The 21,405-nt window shown below is 43.3% G+C and overlaps 1 protein-coding gene across 5 annotated transcripts in view; it reads left to right on the top strand.

Annotated features, from left to right (window-relative positions):
• Positions 1–21,155, top strand: part of IFT140 (intraflagellar transport 140) — a 247,126-nt gene extending 225,971 nt beyond the window's left edge. For all 5 annotated transcript variants that reach the window (XM_073362957.1, XM_073362955.1, XM_073362954.1 and 2 more), the window contains 12 exons: positions 3,865–4,042; positions 11,448–11,638; positions 12,893–12,988; positions 13,483–13,615; positions 13,707–13,850; positions 14,505–14,633; positions 16,389–16,571; positions 17,062–17,268; positions 17,752–17,964; positions 18,048–18,214; positions 18,618–18,759; positions 20,642–21,155. In XM_073362957.1, coding sequence (XP_073219058.1) covers positions 3,865–4,042; positions 11,448–11,638; positions 12,893–12,988; positions 13,483–13,615; positions 13,707–13,850; positions 14,505–14,633; positions 16,389–16,571; positions 17,062–17,268; positions 17,752–17,964; positions 18,048–18,214; positions 18,618–18,759; positions 20,642–20,848 — 1,990 coding nt within the window. In that variant the 3' untranslated portion in view covers positions 20,849–21,155. The remainder of the gene's footprint in view (positions 1–3,864; positions 4,043–11,447; positions 11,639–12,892; positions 12,989–13,482; positions 13,616–13,706; positions 13,851–14,504; positions 14,634–16,388; positions 16,572–17,061; positions 17,269–17,751; positions 17,965–18,047; positions 18,215–18,617; positions 18,760–20,641) is intronic.
• The last annotated feature ends 250 nt before the right edge of the window (positions 21,156–21,405 follow it).

Genomic DNA, 21,405 nt, shown 5'->3' with positions numbered 1-21,405 from the left:
CACGTAGTCCTTTTCCACGAGACAGATTAAGGCAGCAACTGGCAGCTTCTGTTGGCATCCTACAGCCTTCATTAAATGAATCACATAGAATCATAGAATATCAGGGTTGGAAAGGACCTCAGGAGGTCATCTAGTCCAACCCACTGCTCAAAGCAGGACTAATTCCCAACTAAATCATCCCAGCCAGGGCTTTGTCAAGCCTGACCTTAAAAACTTCTAAGGAAGGAGATTCCACCACCTCCCTAGGTAACGCATTCCAGTGCTTCACCACCCTCCTAGTGAAAAAGTTTTTCTTAATCATAGAATCATAGAATCATAGAATATCAGGGTTGGAAGGGACCCCAGAAGGTCATCTAGTCCAACCCCCTGCTCAAAGCAGGACCAATTCCCAGTTAAATCATCCCAGCCAGGGCTTTGTCAAGCCTGACCTTAAAAACCTCTAAGGAAGGAGATTCTACCACCTCCCTAGGTAACTCATTCCAGTGTTTCACCACCCTCTTAGTGAAAAAGTTTTTCCTAATATCGAACCTAAACCTCCCCCACTGCAACTTGAGACCATTACTCCTCGTTCTGTCATCTGCTACCATTGAGAACAGTCTAGATCCATCCTCTTTGGAACCCCCTTTCAGGTAGTTGAAAGCAGCTATCAAATTCTTCATTCCTCATTCTTCTCTTCTGCAGACTAAACAATCCCAGTTCCCTCAGCTTCTCCTCATAAGTCATGTGTTCCAGTCCCCTAATCATTTTTGTTGCCCTCCGCTGGACGTTTTCCAATTTTTCCACATCCTTCTTGTAGTGTGGGGCCCAAAACTGGACATGAACTTGTATATTTCTCCTTTAATGAAATATACTCATGCACATGTCTTTAGTTCCTGTGTTGATAGCTTATTTTTTATATTGATTATGTGCTTTGTTCTTTTTGTTTATCCAATTGAGTTACAGAGATGATATCCAAATGCAGCCTAGTCTTTTAAAGTATTTTCTTCAGCTGTTGCTAATTTTAGGTATGGACAATCATTCAGGTAAAATACCTAAACCATCTCCCAAAACTTATTGAGGGCCAGATCCTCAGCTGATGTAAATCAGCGTAGCTGTGATCAGTGGAGATACACTGAGATACACTAGCTGAGGATCTGGCCCTGAAACTTTTTTAAGGCTTTTCACTCTTCTTCCCCCAACCCCCAATTAATTTTCTTTTTTTCATGCACCTTTTGGTTTCTGGCAGGGACTGGACATGTCAATGTAATGCAAGAAGAGGCTGTTTTTGTATCATGTCCAGTCCTGGCAATGCAAGAAATTTGTATAAGCATCTAATCAAACATTTTAGCACTTTAACGGAACCAAACCCCTGAACCATGGAAAATTCACCTGTGACTTATTATTTCTGATCTTTTTCTGTTTAATTTTCTCTGTAAAATCCTAGGCCTGATTTAAGGGTATTTCATGTATTTAAAAGGACATCAGCCTGGAAATTTTGTACCTTTTTGTGTGTTACTTGTAACAACAATCTTCCCACTGGAAAGTTTAGGGGGAAGACATTTTTCTGTGTGTGTGGTTTTTGTTCCCCCCCACACACACACACACACACAACGTTTTCCACTGTGTGTGTGTTTGAGGGTAGGTTGTGTCTAGTCTGTTTTGCTGTTTCTGGTTTAGTCAGTTTCCCCTGTTTGTGTGTGTCTTTCCCACAGCAAGAGGGAAGAGGAAAAACATTTTTTTTAAATTGAAAAATGTGATTGTAAAACCACAAAACCTGCAAAGGAGATTGAGGTGCAGGTGCAGGACTTGATCCTGCATTTAATTCATCTTTTTGAAATTGATTATACTTTAAGTTGTTGCTGTTATTAGTAATAGAGTTTACGGCCAAAAGGGGCCACCAGATCATCTAGTCTAACTTCCTGCATACCATGGGTTATGCACCCACACACTAAACCCAACAACCAAAATGAGATCAAAGTATTACAGTCTGCAGGAGACTAGACTGCTCTATGCCACAAGCAGAGAATAGGGGGGACTAAGGTGCACTAGTGCCCAAGGCCTCTGCAATATCAAGGAATGGATTAAATGAGATACACCCAAATAATCCCACAAGTGTCCCGCACCCACATGCTGCAGAGGAAAGCTAAAAAACACCAAGTCATTGCCAGTCTGACCTGGGTGGAATTCCTTCTTGACCCCACAGATCATGATCAGTTCAACCCTGAACATGTGAGCCAGAACCAGCCAGCTAAGCGTGAGAGAAAGAATACTTGGTTCCACCCTGGACCACCCTGTCTTATGTCCCATCTCCAACCATGGGCATCACTGGCCTCCAGAGGAAGATGATTAAAAAACCCAGAATACATTGCGGGGGGATCCTTTTTTGACCCCTTCAGGTGACCAGCTGAAGCCCTGAAGCTTGAGCTTTAGGAACATAAAACATAAATTGGAAGGGACCTCATCCCCATCATCACAACCAATCCTGTCATACAACTAGACTCATGAATTTGTCCAGTTCTCTCTTAAAGCTAATAAGTTGTTTGCCCCCACAACTCCTATTGGGAAGCTGATCTAATACCTCACCCTTCTGATGGTTAGAAACCTTCTTATAATTTCCATCCTGAATTTGTTCATGACCAGTTTATATCCAGTTGTTCTTGTGCCACCATTGTCCTTTAGCTTAAATAGCTCTGGCCCCTCCCTGGTGTTTTCCCCCACATGTATGTATTTATAGAGAGTACTGCTGTAGTGTCCAGGTGCACCGCTCATGGACCAGGAGGACCCCATTGTGCGAGGTGCTGTACAGACTGAACAAAAGTCAATTTTGTCTCTGGGGTTTGTGTTTGTTTTTTGTTTGTTTTAAATAGCCTCAGGTGTAATATGAGATCTACCATGAAATGTTTGTGTCCTGGTATTTATTCCTTAATTTCAATGCTGGATGTGAGGATAGCATCTGGCAAGAACTATCATTTCTATAGCTTTATAGAGATTTCATAGTGCTAATGGCTCTTTTCAGATCAGTGTGTTAGCACTGGGAAATTCTCATTCTATGCAATACAGGATCAAAAGAAAGAAAAACATTCCAGAACTGACTGTTAGTGCATCTTTGGGATTTCTGACTGAGTTTTAAATTAAGACACAATAGTTGGTCAGATATTTCCTATGCATCATCCTGACTATTGAGTTTAGCTGATATGCAACTACTGGCTTGAACCATGGAAGACTGGCAGCTGAGCATTTTCAGTGCAAAGACCTCAGCACTAGAACTGCATTCAAGTCTCCAGAGTCCCAGCTCACTAAGCTTCACAGAACAGGGCATGGCTTATCTGCATACCCAAGAGTTTTCTTGAGTTTTGTGTAAATTGTTTGTTTTTAAATGATAGGCAGTACCTGGCTGGAGACTATTGCTACCAGTTGTAAGCATTATCATTAATTTTCACATTTTAAATGATGCAAATCCACCCAGAGGCTGCATAATAAATGTCTGTATAAATATAATTGCTTTCTGTTTAGAGATGAGTCTGAAACAAAATCCTAGTTCTTGGTACCCCCTTAACTTGGTGAAAGCTCAGCTCTTGCCCTGATCTTTGTGTCTGAGACCCATCTTTATTTCTGTTAAGTCCCCACACAGCAAGTGTGTGCAAGCTCTTCTTATAGTGTATATGTTTGCATATATACAGTAAGTGTAAAAGTTCTAACAGACTGCTTCTTTCTCCTCTCACTACCTCTTTCAAATTCTCTGCATGCATTAAGGACTGCACTGATCTTGCATATAGCAGTTCTTGCACTGGAGAAAGCTTTCTCCAGCGAATCCCATCCCTGTTTCTATCCTGTGGGGAGGTTCTTCAAGATGATAAATCCCCTTTGCCTTCTCATTTCTTGTAGTGAGGCAGTCTGGGAGAATATGGCCCGCATGTGCGTGAAGACTCAGAGGCTGGATGTTGCCAAAGTTTGCCTCGGAAACATGGGTCATGCCAGAGGAGCTAAGGCATTAAGGGAGGCGGAACAAGAACCAGAGGTGGAAGCCAGATTGGCCATGTTGGCGATTCAGCTGGGCATGCTGGTAGGGCTTCCTGTGGCAACTTGCCCATTTTCTAGTAATAAGCAAAGTCCAGACTCAGCAGTCTAAGTGAGATGTGCATGCGTCCTCACATTGAAGACAATGTAACTAATGAACTTCCTGAAGCACTGACAAGTATTTTTGCAAAGTCTGGGAAGGGTGCAAAAATCTTGGAGAAAAGTAAATGCAACACTAATTTTCAAAAAAGTAAAGAGGGGCGATTCTGACAGTTATTTTCTTGCAAGTCAAACTTCTACCCCTATTGAAATGTTGAAATAAATAATAATGGGGGTGGAGTGCACCCTCTAAACATGTAGGGCCCAGTTCTGCCACTTACTCAGCTTGAGTAGGACCTTGTTCTACAGTCAGTATTATGGGCACTACTCAATATGAGTGAGTGTGGCAGAATTAGACCTCTAGAGGTTACAGAATCATGAGATATAAGCAGCATAGGCTTATAACAAATGAATCTTCCCAGGCAAACATGATTGTTTTTAAAAAACATATATAGCATTAAAAATAGCGGGTGAAGAAAACATTGTTTAGGTAATATATATTTGGATGTTGTGAAACATTTGATATGCTGTCTCACATACCTTAGGGCTTGATTCTGCTGTCCTTTATCACTCTGGACTGGTCTAGACTAAAATAAATGGTGTCTTCTTAAAATGGGTTAGCTAAAACATTTTAACGCACGTTTTCAAACTGGATTGTAGAAAAGGCAAGTTGTATTTTAACGTGTTAGGTGGTAGAGGAGAAACTTATTGACTAGCCAACAGTTCAGCCTCCGCCAGCTAAGATGTTAAAATACAACTTGCCCTTTGGATACCTTTTATCAGGGTTTAAACAAGCCCTTTGAATAGCACCTTTACTCCACTAGTAAAATTGGGACCTAAACTGGCTTTGAGATTCACGTTGTCATGTGGACTGAAAACTAGCTGGAGAACTGTAAATTAAAGGTAACGATAAGCAGCCATGTACTGGTACCAGGTTAGCTCTTATTTAATGTCTCCATTAATGATCTGTATAAGGAGTAAACAGCATTTTAACAAAATTCACAGATGATACTAAATTGAGAAGCACTGCAAATACTATGGAGGGCACAGAAATAATAAAGGGTCCAAGAGGTTAAAAACATGGGTAGAAAATGAAAAAAGACATATCTTGGAAAAATACAAGCTGATACATCTAGGAAAATCATACTCAGGGGGGAGTAGAAAGCTGGAAAGCAGCACAGCTGACAGAGACCAGAGTTCATAGGAGACTACAAATTAGATAAGAAATTGCAATGGAACACATCAGCAAAAACTGCCAGTGCAATTTTGGGCGCTGTTTTCAGAAGCACCACATCTTGGAGCTTTGATTTCATGGTCTGTCTATACATCTGTGGTGCAACTGCACCTGGAGTATTGCTTTCAAATTTAAGCATCTTATTGCCAGAAAAATATTAATGAACAGGAGGAAGTTCAGAGAAAACCAGCTCAAATTGTTAGGATCCTGAAATGGATTCATATACAAGAGGAAAGATTTGAAAGAGATGAATATGTAGAATTTGGCTAAGAGCAGAATGTGCTAACAACCTACAAATATTTGAAGGGTATGAATGGTGGAGGAATTGTTCTGGGGGGTATAAAGGTATATAACTAGGAAAATTCAGGCTGGATATTTGTAAAAAGCTTTGTGACAGTGAGATTTATTAGGCTCAATGGAAGTGGGGAAAGCCCCTTTGCTCAGACATTTAAAACTAGTCTGGGGGGAAGACACTAGCAAATGTTCTGTAGAAAACAATCCTACATTAGCAAGGAGAGGGTCTAGAATAGGACCTAACAGGCCTCTTCCATATCTAGGGTCTATTCTTCTCTGAAAATAAATGGGAATCAGTTGGAAACACACTGTGGCAGGACAGAAGGAACAATTTCTATCTCCATTACTATATACAGAGCTCAGCTAGAAAGCAGTTGGGTGGGGCAGGAAAAGTCCTTGACACAGTAGGAGTCCAACTCAAAGATTAAAAATAGCAGATTTAATTTTGTTCATTGCTTGTGTCACCATGGGCCAAATCCTAAGGCTCTAACTCTAAATGAAGTCATTGGAAGTTTGGCATAAGTAAAGGCGTCAGGTTTTGCTCTGCATTAATAATCTAAGAACATAATCCGTGTCCGAGAGATCTGATGTGGAGTGAGACGGTTATAGAATCATAGACTTTAAGGTCAGAAGAGACCATTACGATGGTCTAGTCTGACCTCCTGCACAATGCAGGCCACAGAATCTCACCCACCCACTCCCATAACAAACCCCTAACCTATGTCTGAGCTATTGAAGACCTCAAATTGTGATTTAAAGACTTCAAGGTGCAGAGAATCCTCCAGCAAGTGACCCCTGCCCATGCTGCAGAGGAAGGTGAAAAACCCCCAAGGCCTCTGCCAATCTGCCCTGGAGGAAAATTCCTTTCCGACTCCAAATGTGGCGATCAGCTAAACCCTGAGAATGTGCGCAAGACTCACCAGCCAGACATCCAGAAAATAATTCTCTGTAGTAACTCAGATCCCACCCCATCTAACATCCCATCACAGGCCATTGGGCATATTTACCGCTAATAGTTGAAGATCAATTAATTGCCAAAATTAGGCTATCCCATCATACCATTCCCTCCATAAACTTATCAAGCTAGTCTTGAACCCAGTCATGTCTTTTGCCCCCACTGCTCCCCTTGGAAGGCTGATCCTGAACTTCACTCCTCTGATGGTTAGAAACCTTTATCTAATTTCAAGTCTAAACTTCCTAATGGCCAGTTTATATCCATTTGTTCTTGTGTCCACATTGGTACTGAGCTTAAATAATTCCTCTCCCTCCCTGGTATTTATCCCTCTGATATATTTATAGAGAGCAATCATATCTCACTTCAGCCTTCTTTTGATTAGGCTAAACAAGCCAAGCTCTTTGAGTCTCCTTTCATAAGACAGGTTTTCCATTCCTCGGATCATCCTAATAGCCCTTCTCTGTACCTGTTGCAGTTTGAATTCATCCTTCTTAAATATGGGCGACCAGAACTGCACACAATATTCCAGATGAGGTCTCACCAGTGCCTTGTATAATGGTACTAACACCTCCTTATCTCTACTGGAAATACCTTGCCTGATGCATCCCAAGACTGCATTAGCTTTTTTCACGGCCATATCACATTGGCGGCTCATAGCCATCCTGTGATCAACCAATACTCTGAGGTTCTTCTCCTCTGTTACTTCCAAGTGATGTGTCCCCATCTTATAACAATAATTCTTGTTATTAATCCCTAAATGCATGGCCTTGCACTTTTCACTATTAAATTTCATCGTATTACTCCAGTTTACAAGGTCACCCAGATCTTCCTGTATGATATCCTGGTCCTTCACAATACCTCCCAGCTTTGTATCACCTGCAAACTTTATTAGCACATTCCCACTTTTTATGCCAAGGTCAGTAATAAAAATAAGATTGGTCCCAAAATCGATCCCTGAGGAATGCCACTAGTAACCTCCTTCCAGCCTGACAGTTCACCTTTCAGTATGACCCGTTGTAGTCTCCCCTTTAACCAGTTCCTTATCCACCTCTCAATTTTCATATTGATCCCCATCTTTTCCAATTTAGCTAATAATTCCCCATGTGGAACCGTATCAAATGCCTTACTGAAATCGAGGTAAATTAGATCCACTGCATTTCCTTTGTCTAAAAAAAATCTGTTACCTTCTCAAAGAAGGAGATCAGGTTGGTTTGGCATGATTTATCTTTTCTGAAACCATGTTGTATTTTGTCCCAATTACCATTGACCTCAATGTCCTTAACTACTTTCTCCTTCAAAATTTTTTTCCAAGACCCTGCTTACTACAGATGCCAAGCTAACAGGCCTGTAGTTACCTGGATCACTTCTTTTTCCTTTCTTAAAAATAGGAACTATGTTAGCAATTCTCCTGTAATATGGTACAACCTCTGAGTTTACAGTTTCATTAAAATTTTTTGCTAATGGGCTTGCAATTTCATGTGCCAGTTCCTTTAATATTCTTGGATGAAGATTATTTGGGCCCCCTGATTTAGTCCCATTAAGCTGTTCGAGTTTGGCTGCTACGTCAGATGTGGTAATATCTACCTCCATATTCTCATTCCCATTTGTCATCCTACCATTATCCCTAAGCTCCTCATTAAAGATTGAGGCAAAGTATTTGTTTAGATATTGGTCCATGCCTAGATTATCCTTAACCTCCACTCCATCCTCAGTGTTTAGCGGTCCCACTTCTTCTTTCTTTGTTTTCTTCTTATTTGTATAGCTATAGAACCTTTTACTACTGGTTTTAATTCCCTTTGCAAGGTCCAACTCTACTTGACTTTTAGCCTGTCTCACTTTATCCCTACATGTTCTGACCTCAATAAGGTAGCTTTCCTTGCTGATCCCTCCCCTCTTCCACTCCTTGTAGGCGTTCTGCTTTTTCTTAATCACCTCTCTGAGATGCTTGCTCATCCAGCTTGGTCTACAACTCCTGCCTATGAATTTTTTCCCCTTTCTTGGGATGCAGGCTTCTGATAGTTTCTGCAACTTTGACTTGAAGTAATTCCAGGCCTCCTCCGCCTTTAGATCCACAAGTTCTTCAGTCCAATCCACTTCCCTAACTAATTTCCTTAATTTTTGAAAGTTAGCCCTTTTGAAATCAAAAACCCTAGTTGCAGATTTATTTTTGTTAATCCTTCTATTCAGTTTGAACTGAATTAGCTCATGATCACTTGAACCAAGATTGTCCCCTACAACCATTTCTTCTATGAGGTCCTCACTACTCACCAAAACCTAATCTAAAATGGCATCCCCTCTAGTCAGTTCAGCAACTACTTGATGAAAGAATCCATCAGCTATCGCATCTAGGAAAATCTGAGCCCTATTATTATTACTAGCACTCGTCCTCCAGTCTATATCTGGGAAGTTAAAGTCTCCAGTGATCACACAATTCCCATTAGTATTTACTTCATTAAAGAGGTCTCTATCCATATCCAAATTGGATCCCGGTGGTCTATAGCACACTCCAAGCACTATCCCAGGGGAGGCTCTAGTAGCTTTCTTCCCCATTGTGATTTTTGCCCAGACTCTGTCTTATCCATTCCATCACTTATTTCTTTACAGTCTACCTCATCATTGATATACAATGCTACTCCACCACCTTTGCCTTTATTTCTGTCTTTCCTAAACAGCACAGACCCTTCAATACCTGTAGTCCAGTCATGACTACTCTTCTACCATGTTTCTGTTATCCCCATAGTATCTGATTTCACTTCCTGCACCAGTAGCTCTAGTTCCTCCATTTTGTTACCTAGGCTCCTCGCATTAGTGTACAAACATCTTAATTTTTGCTGTTTGGCTTCGCTCACATTCTGTACTCAATTAGGGACAGACATTCTACCACCCTTATAACCTATTAGACTGGTATCTACACTACCCTTCTTCCTTATGTCCATTCTCCTACCCACCGCTGTATCCTTTCTTACTTCGTTTTCTTCTCTCTCAATGTTAAAATCTGGCGTGGAGATTACATGGACATCTCTCCCAAATTCCTAGTTTAAAGCTCTCTTAATCAGTTGTGCCAGCCTCCATCCTAGAAGTCTATTTCCCTTCCTACTCAGGTGAAGTCCATCCCAAGAGAACAGTCCTCTGTCCATGAATGCTTCCCAGTGGCCAGTCTCCAAGAGCTGAATCCTTGTTGGTGAGAAAACAGCTACAAAGTTAGCAACGCTCTCCCAAACTCCTTAACTGGGGTAATGGGTCTCTCCTACCGCAGCCCAGAATGGTTATGCCAGCGAGTAACCCCAATATGAGACATCTGATAACCTCCATTATCAAATGGCTTAGTGTTGTGTCACAATCAGAGTTTTATGACTGGTGGCTACTCATGTCACTCCCACCCCTCGTTAATATCACCCAGTAAATGCTGGGATCTGAGAGCTTTCTTTATTTTTACATAAACATCCAGTTTCTCAGTTACAGTGCTGGTATTCCAGGATACATATATTTAGTAGGTTCAAATCCATCTGTCTTAGTCCTTTTTACTATGCAATGCAATCCATGGTCTGGAGTAATTAACTGCTCAGAAGTGCACTACCTATTATGGAATCATAAAAGATTAGGGTTGGAAAAGACCTCAGGAGGTCATCTAGTCCAACTCCCTGCTCAAAGCAGGACCAACCCCAACTAAATCACCCCAGCCAGGGTTTTGTAAAGCTGGGCCATAAAAACCTCTAAGGATGGTGATTCCATCACCTCCCTAGGTAACCCATTCCAGTGCTTCACCACCCTCCTAGTGAAATAGTGTTTCCTAATATCTAACCTAGACCACCTCCACTGCAATTTGAGACCATTGCTTCTTGTTCTGTCATCTGCCACCACTGAGAACAGCCTAGCTCCATCCTCTTTGGAACCCCCCTTCAGTTAGCTGAAGGCTGCTATCAAATCCCCCCTCACTCTTCTCTTCTACAGACTAAATAAGCCCAGTTGCCTCAGCCTCTCCTCATAAGTCATGTGCCCCAGCCCCTTAATCATTTTCGTTGCCCTCTGCTGGACTTTCTCCAATTTGTTCACATCCTTTTTGTAGTGGGGGGCCCAAAACTGGATGCAGTACTCCAGATGTTGCCTCACCAGTGCCAAATAGATGGGAATAATCACTTCCCTCGATCTGCTGGCAGTGCTCCTACTAATGCAGCCCAATATGCCGTTAGCCTTCTTGGCAACAAGAGCACACTGTTGACTCATATCTAGTTTCTCGTCCACTGTAATCCCCAGGTCCTTTTCTGCAGAACTGCTGCTTAGCCAGTTAGTCCCCAGCCTGTAGCAGTGCATGGGATTCTTTCATCCTAAGTGCAGGACTCTGCACTTGTCCTTGTTGAAGCTCATCAGATTTCTTTTGGCCCAATCCTCCAATTTGTCTGGGTCTCTCTGGATCCTATCCTTACCCCTACCCTCCAGCATATCTACCTCTCCCCCCAGCTTAGTGTCATCAGCGAACTTGCTGAGGGTGAAATCCATCCCATCATCATCTAGATCATTAATGAAGATGTTCAGCAAAACCGGTTCCAGGACCGACCCCTGGGGCACTCCACTTGATGCCCAACTATCCGTTGAGCCCAACGATCTAGCCAGCTTTCTGTCCACCTTATAGTCCATTCTTCCAATCCATACTTTTTAAACTTGCTGGCAAGAATACCATGGGGTACCGTATCAAAAGCTTTGCTAAAGTCAAGATATATCACGTCCCCCACTTCCCCATATCTACAGAGCCAGTTATATCATCATAGCTTTCTGATTGCCTTCTATCACTCATTACTGCTTAGATATAATCTCTGTAAAGTACTCTTCAAATCCAGATAACTTTTCACTGTTTGTTCGCTCTCCTTTCAGGAAGATGCAGAGCGGCTGTACAAGAATTGCAAGCGCTACGACCTCCTGAACAAGTTCTACCAGGCTTCTGACCAGTGGCAGAAAGCTATGGAAGTAGCTGAGACTCATGACCGGGTTCACCTGCGCACCACATACTACAACTATGCCAAACACCTGGAGGCCACTGCAGAGTGCAATATTGCACTTAGCTAGTAAGCAGCTTCCCGTAGAAAATGCCGAGCACCTAGAGCTTAGTTCTGAACACAAGAAATCCTGAGTTTTAGCACACTGTTGTGGACAGCAGAGGCAAAATTGGTAGGGCTGTCCGGAGGGTGCCTGCTACTGTGTCTCAGTTTCCCCAATTGCCAGGTTTATTTCAATAATAGTTTGAGATCCTCAGATAAAAGGTGGCAGAAAAGGATGGAAAAAACTGGTTAAGTGACTTGCCCAAGATCACATGGGAAGTCTGCAGTGGAGTCAAGAATAGAACTTGGCTTTCCTGTCTCCAAATCCTATGCTTTTAACCACTAGTCCAGCCTTCACTTTTTCACCTTGTTGTATGCATAAGCCTTTGTGTTGGAGAGTTCTTGACCCACCTGGCACCCCAGGGGTTCATTGTGGCTCATGTGTTATGAACCTGATGCTTATGTGGCACCCAGAGTTCTTTTCAGTGGCTACTGAGATCCTGGGAAAGTTGGTGGGGGAGTTGTTGTGGGGTTTTTTTGTTTTTAGAATGCATCATACTGGTTTAAATTTTATTTTTGCCTGGCTCCCTTATTATATAAGGTCACAAAATGGAGTAAAGAAGGATTTTGTGTATGAGGCAATGTGAGCAGAGGATGTGATTCAGTTAATAGGAAAGAAGAAGGGGAGAAAGTTGCAGATAGATGGGTTAGTACACTTCAAGGAGCAACCTTCCAGCTGTGGGGTAGAGGGTGAAATTGCAGTGGAGATGAGCAGGCAATATGAAGACTTGTGTATGAAGTGAGGAGACAAGATCTGTATTGAATATCCTTTACTGTCTCTTACCCAGCCTCCCAATCATTCCTGGTACAGCTGTGCTAGATATTTGTGGCCATTTCCATAAGCACTTTGTTGCCCTTCTGTAGCACTTCAGACTTCTAGCATTTGGCTTGTTTGTTTTTGGGGCTTCGATGCATATGTTGGCTCTTTGGCCCAAATAAGATTTTTTATTTTTCTGCACCCATTTTTGTCTCAATGATCTGCACACCTTGGTCTTATCTCAGCTGCACCTTGGCCTTTATTTTTCCTTGGCATGCTGGCACTCGGGGGGCCAGCACTGTTCCTGCAGTTGATGCTTATAGCACTCTATAAGGACAGAGTATTATTAGTATTGTTGTTAATTCTAGAGACTAAAGAACTAAAATAAAATGGATTAATATAGCAGTTGAGCAGTTTGCCACAAAGCACTGATCCACCATCTAATGTGCCCGTTTTCTACACAGCTATGAGAAATCAGACACACATAGGTTTGAGGTGCCCAGGATGCTCTCTGAAGATTTACAAGCCTTGGAGATCTATGTCAACAAGATGAAAGATAAGTGAGTGCCATGTTACATCCTTCCTTACCTGAAGTGTGTGAAGGAATGGTATCCTGAGGGGGGAGTTTCAGGTTTGAGATTACTTGTTTTTACGCTTTCCTGCCAGGCTTTCAGATTTTCCAGGTTAATTCAATAGAGCGGAAGCATGCTAGTAGGAAACACTTTTGCTAATGCATTATACCATCCAGTGCTGGAAGTTTGTTCATTTGTCCGCTTTGGTCATGAATCTTGTTCATTAGAAGGGGCCCCACTGTATTGTGTTGGAGAGCTAGTGCTACTAGAGTTGTGACTGAGAGAGCTGAGTAACACAGGCCAGAGACTTTCATCCAGTTTCCCCTGTATTGAGCTCCATGACTTGTGTTTGACTAAAGTACATCTTCTTGAATGGTAGCCAGTCTTGATTTGAAGACTTGGAGAGAGAAAATCCACCACTTCCCCTGGTAGTGTGTTCCAATTATTAATTACCATCATCACTTATTTTGTTTCTTTTCTAGGAACTTATGGAAATGGTGGGCACAGTATCTGGAAAGCCAGTCAGATATGGAATCCGCACTAAGATACTATGAGTTAGCTCAGGATTATTTCTCCCTGGTCCGTGTTTATTGCTTTCAGGGCAACATCCAGAAGGTAAGGCAGCCTGCTTCCCACTGTTCCCAGGAGAGTCCATGTTCTTGTGTTTAATCTGGGCATGATGTGAAGGGTCTGGCTCTCTTTTCAGGCTGCTGAAATAGCGAATGAAACAGGAAACTGGGCAGCATCCTATCACCTGGCCCGCCAGTACGAGAGCCAGGATGAAATCAAGCAGGCTGTGCACTTCTACACTAGGGCCCAGGCATTTAACAATGCCATTCGCTTGTGTAAGGTACGACAGCATGTACACCTGAGTGCAAAGAGCTCACCACCAATGGCATCTCTCAGGCCATGAACATCAGGAAATGTAGCCAACCTGTGAGATTAGCGTGGGCCTTCTTATGTAAAGTATGATATACTTCTTGCTTATATAATTGTGTAGTTGATATTGGTTTCTACCCACATCTTCTAGGAGAGAAGGGGTCTGTAATGTGACACTAACAATACTGACACCCCTTTGGAGCCCAAGTACCCCTCAAAAAAACCTCTCCTGAAATAAACCAACAACCAACCAAAAACCCTGCCCCAAGCAGAGTTTTGACCCCACAAAAGGGAAGACCAGAAACTCCATGAAGTTCACTAAAAGAAAAGGAGTACTTGTGGCACCTTAGAGACTAAGGTTAGTCTCTAAGGTGCCACAACTACTACTTTTTTTTTTTTTTTTTTTTGCAGATACAGACTAACACAGCTGCTACTCTGAAACATGAAGTTCACTAGGGACTTTGCTGTTGCTCTAGATTTTATATGGAAGGTGGTCAGATACAGTGGGGATGGGTGGCAATATAAAACTGTAGGATAGGTAATTAATGGCACTATGAAGTCTGATGTTCTGGAAGTAATCATAAATAGAATATTTGTTTGAAGATGGATCTTTACTTTTGAGTAGGAGAACAATCTGGATGACCAGCTGATGAACCTGGCTCTGCTGAGTTCCCCAGAAGACATGATAGAGGCAGCCTGCTATTATGAAGAGAAGGGGGAACAAATGGACAGAGCAGTCATGTTGTACCACAAGGTAACTCTGACTCAGCAATGTATAAAGCTTTCAGTTGAGACCAAGACACTACAGTGGATGGCTACCAAATCAGCTGAATACCTGATTATCTGCATTCATTGTGGTCAATCCAGTCCTGATGTGCAACCCCTTGTTAATCCATTCCTGGGCCCTCTCCACAGCTCTGCCAGTGCCCCTCAAACTGACCTGCAGCAGTACTTGCTGTTCTAATCATAGAATCATAAAAGTGTAGGATGGAAAGGGATCTTAAGAGGTCATCTAGTCCAGTCCTCTGCAATCAAGGCAGAACTACCTAATAACTAGACCATCCCTGACAGGTGTTTTTCTAACCTCTTCTTAAAAACCTCCAGTAATGGAAATTCAGCAACCTCCCTAGCCAATTTGTTCCAGTGCTTAACTACCCTGATAGGAAGTTTTTTCTAATGTCCACCCTAAACCTCCCTTGTTGCAATTTAAGCCCATTAATTCTTGTCCTATTGTAAGAGGTTAAAGAGAACAATTTTTCACCCTCATCCTTGTAACAACCTTTTATGTACTTGAAAACTCTTATGTCCCACCTCAGTCTTCTTTTCTCCATCATAAAGAAACCCAGTTTTTTCAATCTTACCTCATAGGTCATGTTTTCTTGACCTTTAATCATTTTTGTTGCTGTTTACATTTTCCAGTTTGTCCACATCTTTCCTGAAATGTGGCACCCAGAACTGGACACAGTACTCCAGCTGAGGCCTTGTCAGTGTGGAGTAGAGCGGAAGAATGACTTCCAATGTCTTGCTTACAACACTCCTGCTAATACATGCCAAAATTATGTATGTTTGTTTGTTTGGGGGCGGGGTGGAAGGGGGGGCAGTGACAGTGTTACATTGTTGACTCATATTTAGCTTGTGATCCTCTATGACCCCCAGATTCATTTCTGCAGTACTCCTTCCCAGGCAGTCATTTCCCATTTTGTATATGTGCAACTGATTGTTCCTTCCTAAGTGGAGTACTTTGCATTTGTTCTTATTAAATTTCATCATATTTAATCTTTAATCAGTATCAAAATTTGGTAATGAGTGATGGCTTTGGTAATATCAATATACATTCCCATGGGACTTGATTGAGTCCACCTATTTCACTTGTGACATACATCACATTTCAGATGATGTCTGGGAGATGAACTCACTCTTGTACTTTGTAGCCTCCAGCTGCATTTGTCCAGTGCTGATACATCAGCCCGCATTCACTACAAAACAGTATTGGTGGGGAAGGCACTGCATCACTGCAGGAGACTCCCAGCACAAGCAATCAGTGCTTATTATATATCAATTAATACGGATTGCAACTTAGCTGTGCAAGCCTCCTTGCCTGTGTCTGCCTGCCATAGTTGAGCAGACAAGTTCTGCACCAAGTGCTGTACTAGAGGCAGAATACAGAGAATCCTGTGCGTCTCTGGCCAGCCGATAGGTCACTCTCTGAATTTATAGTGTGGTAGCTCTGCAGCAGAATGGCAGGCATGTAGATTACGGTAGCTGGGAAGGGCTACTGTATGTTTCTCTGTACCTCAGGTTGGGTTCATTGGCCTTCGTAACTAATGGAGACCTTCATACAAAGCCTGCTGATCAAGAAGGAAAGGACTGGAGGCATAGCAACTGCTGATTTTGCCGCGCTCCACTGCAGAAACCTGGTGTCTCTTTCCTAATGGCTTGGTGCCTTGGAATCTGTATGTAATCAGTACAAGAGAGGGGAAAACTAAAGGGTTTCTCTCTGGTTTTGCAGGCAGGACACTTTTCCAAAGCGCTAGAGCTGGCTTTTGCCACACAGCAGTTTGGTGCCCTGCAGCTGATTGCTGAGGACCTGGATGAGAAGTCAGACCCAGCTCTGCTGGCACGCTGCTCTGACTTCTTCATTGAACATGCCCAGCACGAGAAGGCTGTGGAGTTGCTGCTAGCAGCCAAAAAGGTAAAGCCTTTGCAGTGTTCCTGGGAACTCTACAGCATGTGCCTGTAGAAGAGCAGAGCTCAGGAGTGAGCTGGGTTGCATCCTGGGTCCTCACCACACTGCAACAAATCCCTAGTTGCAGAATTTCTATCAGGATTTTGAATTCCTCAGAGTTCTGTAATGCAGGGTTTTCGCTCAGCCCCTGACATAGCTACAGCCCAGCCCAGCCTAGTCTTTCAGATTCAGAGTCACCTCAAAGATCAGGGTCTTCAGCTGCAGGGTTTTGGTTCAGGGCCATCTCTGAAGTTAAGATTCTGCAGCACAACTTGATTAGGACGCGGACATCTGGCCTTTGCAGAGTTCAGATGCACCCATTCACACAGTTAGAAAAAGGCTAAAAAGTTGTAGCATGCTCAGAGATTTGAATTCTAGCAGGCTAGATGTGGTTGGGATCCTTCTAGTGCAGAACCTTTAGTTAGCAGCAGTTAATTGCTCTCTTCCTCTTCACCAGTACCATGAAGCCCTGCAGCTTTGCTTGAATCAGAACCTGACCATCACAGAGGAGGTGGCCGAGAAGATGACTGTCTCCAAGGATTCAAAGGAGCTCTCTGAAGAGTCTAGGAAAGAACTGCTGGAACAGATTGCTGATTGCTGCATGCGGCAAGGCAATTACCACATGGCAACCAAGAAATACACTCAAGCAGGAAACAAGCTGAAGGTGAGTCTACATAGGTGGGGAGAAGCTACAGTACTAATGTTTGAACCCCTTGGCATTGGCAGGTGTGAAGCTCCACAACACACTTCTAATCTGCAGGTAAAGTGATTGATTTGATGGACTAATCTCAGGGATACCACAAGTTGGTTTCAGACAAAAATACTCAAGTTAAATAATATTTGCCAGCCCACCCGGAGTTGCCTGTCCTCAGAGCTCAAACCCTGCAGGGCCCCTTTCTTCCACAGGGTTTGCTGTCAGCATGAGATCTCCCTGTTCACTCTCCAACGTAGGGACATAAGTGCTCAGAATCCTGGCATCTGCCCTTGGGGATTCTGCTGTGGGAGGGTGTTTTGGAAGAAGCAGCAGAATTGTACCTTAGTTTGTAGAGAGGGTATGCAGGAGTTTCTACCTATCTCTGCCTGGTTGCTTGCGGCCTCATGTTTCTACATTGCTAACAGTAATGATTGTTCTCCCCTCTGTTTACAGGCAATGAGAGCACTGCTTAAGTCTGGAGACACAGAGAAAATAGTGTTTTTTGCTGGAGTCTCCAAACAGAGGGAGATTTATATCATGGCAGCCAACTACCTACAGTCACTGGATTGGCGAAAGGACCCAGATATTATGAAGAACATCATTAGCTTCTATACCAAGGGAAAGGCCCTTGACCTCTTAGCTGGCTTTTATGATGCCTGTGCTCAGGTATGTCCCTGTCCATTCTCAGAGGAGTTCGGTTTGTGACAGCTGGAAACAGGACACTTATCTTAGTTGTCTTCTCTCTCTAGGTGGAGATCGACGAATACCAGAACTATGAGAAAGCACAGGGAGCACTGACTGAGGCATTCAAGTGCCTGTCAAAGGCGAAGACGAGAAGCCCTGTAGAGCAGGAGAGCAAACTGGCACTCTTACAAAGCAAGATGGCTTTGGTCAAGCGATTCATCCAGGCTCGAAGGTAATTTGCAGCGTTCAGAGCACACAACGTATATGGAAATCTGTATCTGAGGAAAGCTCTCTGCTTTAGCAGCAACAGTTCCATGCAGGAGACTAACTTCTGAAAGCACTCATGAGACTTTTGGCCTCAAGGAACCATATGGGTGTAGGGGATGACAGGTTGACTTTTGAGTAAAAGGTGAAGGTGGCCTTGAGGTGAGTGCCCCATCTGCTGATTTATGAAGCCTCTGCCTACTCTCCTCGTTAGAGCTAAGATACTATGAGGATGTCCATCTTACAGAAGGGAGACTATGGGGCTTACACAGGTCTCGAACTGTGGTTCAGCTGAGAGCCAGATGTAATAAGGGAGAATTTGTCTCCTCCCCCCATGGGATATTTACAGTTTCAACCTGTTCTTTCACTAGAGTTTACTCTGAGGACCCCAAAGAGGCAATCAGGCAGTGTGAGCTTCTCCTCGACGAGCCAGACCTTGACAGTACCATCCGCCTAGGCGATGTCTTGGGCTTTCTGGTTGAACATTACTTACAGGTGGAGGACTTCCAGATGGTAAGTTATTATTTGGGCATCATCCATGTTCTTGGCGCTGTACAGAGGAAGACAAAGGAAGCCCTAAGGAGCATACAAGCTAAATGTTTGCATCCCTTGGGAATGCAGCTCACTATTGTATCCTCTCAACCTTCGTAAGTGTAGAGGTGCCATAGTAGACAGCTACCCTTGGAGTATTTATGTTGACCTTTGCCAGGCAAGAGAGCTGAAGTATCATTGTGAAGCACCGTGTGGTGCTTGTAGTTTTGATCCCGGTGTAGGGTATGCTAAAGGAGCAGCAAGACTGAATCCATTTTTAATCTGTGGTGGGAGAAAGAAGTTTACTTTACAGGACTTTGAGAGTAACATTGATAGAGGTTTCAGAGTGTGGCTCCTGAGATACTCATAACCATTCCCATTAATAGAGAGAGAGGAGCAGTAGGTTATTTCTGGTCATTTCTCTGTAATTGCACTGTGTCTCCAAGAGCCACCTGGCTGGCCCAGAAAAAATGGGAAATCATAAATTTGTAGCCATCTGGGGAAGTGATGAGTCATTTGTTCAGAGCAGGAAGTGCCAAACAGCAGAGTGCAGAATGGCACAGGATTACAGGCCTTGGACTAAAAGTAACCTGCTGTTCTGGACCAGCCAGGTGCTGAGCATCATGCTCTCCTGCTCTGGCACTAACCTGTTTATTACAAGCTGTCTTGACTAGAGCCACTCAGAAATTTTCTGATGAAACTTAGCGAGAAGCTGGGAATAGGCGACAGGGGATGGATCACTTGATGATTACCTGTTTTGTTCATTCCCTCTGGGGCACCTGGCATTGGCCACTGTCAGAAGACAAGATACTGGATGGACCTCTGGTCTGACCCAGTATGGCCATTCTTATGTTCTTAGCTGGAAAATGATGATTCACTAGGGCAAAACATTTTGCCAAGTCTCGTGCAGATTTGATAACTTTTGCTGAATCAGTAGCAGGTTTCTGTGTGTAATGTTACACATCCATCCATTGGAAACCTGCTAGTGTTCTGGAATTGACAGCTCTGCAGCAGAGAGTCCAGCAGCCCCAACTGGAGCTGGAACCTGGAAGTCCTGAGACTGGCTCCCAGAGTCTGGGGCAGCCCTATGATGCAGACTATTGTAGGGCTGCTGCCAGCTCAGGAATAGGGCAGCCTGAGAGTCCGGAAGATTGAGTGTCCTTGGCCCTGTACTAATCTGAATGGCAGGGCTGCCCTGGACTCTGGGAGCCCCGGCTTGACCAGGGAGCATAGCAGCCCTAAGAACCTTGCCTCCAGCCAGAGCTCCTGGAGCAGTGATATTGACATTCTTGTCAATTTTACATATTTTGTTTCAGGACTGCTCTATTTTACTATTTCTAAAAAAAAAAGTGGGTCTGAGAAATTTGGGTACCCTCAGAAGAACTGAAACTAAAATTTGACATCTCTGACCTTGACAGTGCTTCAGGTATCAGGGCAGAGGATGGGGGCTGGTATTGGAAAACCCATGTCCTCCCTTCCCTTGGATTTAAATGCTAATCCCAGTTTTTATTCAAAAGACTCTCATCATTCTAGTGATTGGTTTCCATGTTGTTGCTCTTCTGCAAAAACAAGTGAAAGTTAGAGGGTTTTCTAAAAGTTTAGGTGTTATAAAGGCCCTGGCTCCCGGATTTTTTTTTTTTTAAATCTTGGAAATGGCTGGGAGGCTCAAGTCCCTCTGGAGAGTCATCTCACGGATCTCCTAAGAATCCCCAACACTACTGAGCAGTTTAGTGTGATGCCCGAACTGAGACTGCAGCACCCTCTGTGAATGCAACATATCTAGATGTTTTTTGCCAGGCTGCTGTGATATGAGAATAACAAGAACACATCTCATGCCTGATACCTTAACATCCATTACCCCTAGGCCTACAGATACTTGGAGGAGATGCGGAAAAGAATTCCATGCGTAAACCTGACCTACTATGTGAATGAACGGACCATTCAGGCAGTTCACAGAGGGCTGGGCATTCCCTGGAACCGGAACCCTGTCCCAGAACGAATTCGCCACAACAGTATTGAAGACAACAAGGAGGTGGAAGAGGATGTAGCTGATGAAGTCGAGGATCCCTGATGGCTTACTGTGTAAACTGGCAACATTCACATTCAGCTGTGAGGAAGCCTGGCCATTGTTACAGCACCCAGCTACCTGGTCTAGGCTTGTTAAGGGCAGAAAGTCAAATACTTCACTTAATGCACAGCCTGACGCTGTAGTTTGCCTGGATCATACCAAGAAGATTAAGTTATGTATAAGCAAAACCGTTAAAGCTCAAGCACTAAGTCAGTGCAGAGGGACAGGTTGGGCCTCAGACAGCTACTATTAATCTTTCTTTTTTATTGTGCAAATTTAGAGATTTTTAATACGTCAATAAATTTTTAAGGAAAAAAAAAAAGAATGTCTGATTAATTAAGGCATTAGCTAATCCTAATCCCATGAGTACAGGAGCAGTAGAAAAGTGAATCAAGCATGTCTAGCTCTAACGGTCTATGCATACAGAAGGCAGTTTAGTTAAGACACTTCGCAATGACATGACAAGGCCTCAAATAGAGAGAGAATGGGCTCAGCAGGTGCCTGAGTCATTCAGAGCTGTGTCAAAATTCAAATCAGTGACCTTCTACAGAAGTAGGAGA

This window comes from Lepidochelys kempii, chromosome 10, assembly GCF_965140265.1.
Source record: "Lepidochelys kempii isolate rLepKem1 chromosome 10, rLepKem1.hap2, whole genome shotgun sequence".
NCBI classification, from domain to species: Eukaryota; Metazoa; Chordata; order Testudines; family Cheloniidae; genus Lepidochelys; species Lepidochelys kempii.
Note: the sequence above shows the minus strand (reverse complement) of the source record. Positions and strands in the feature narration are given on the sequence as shown.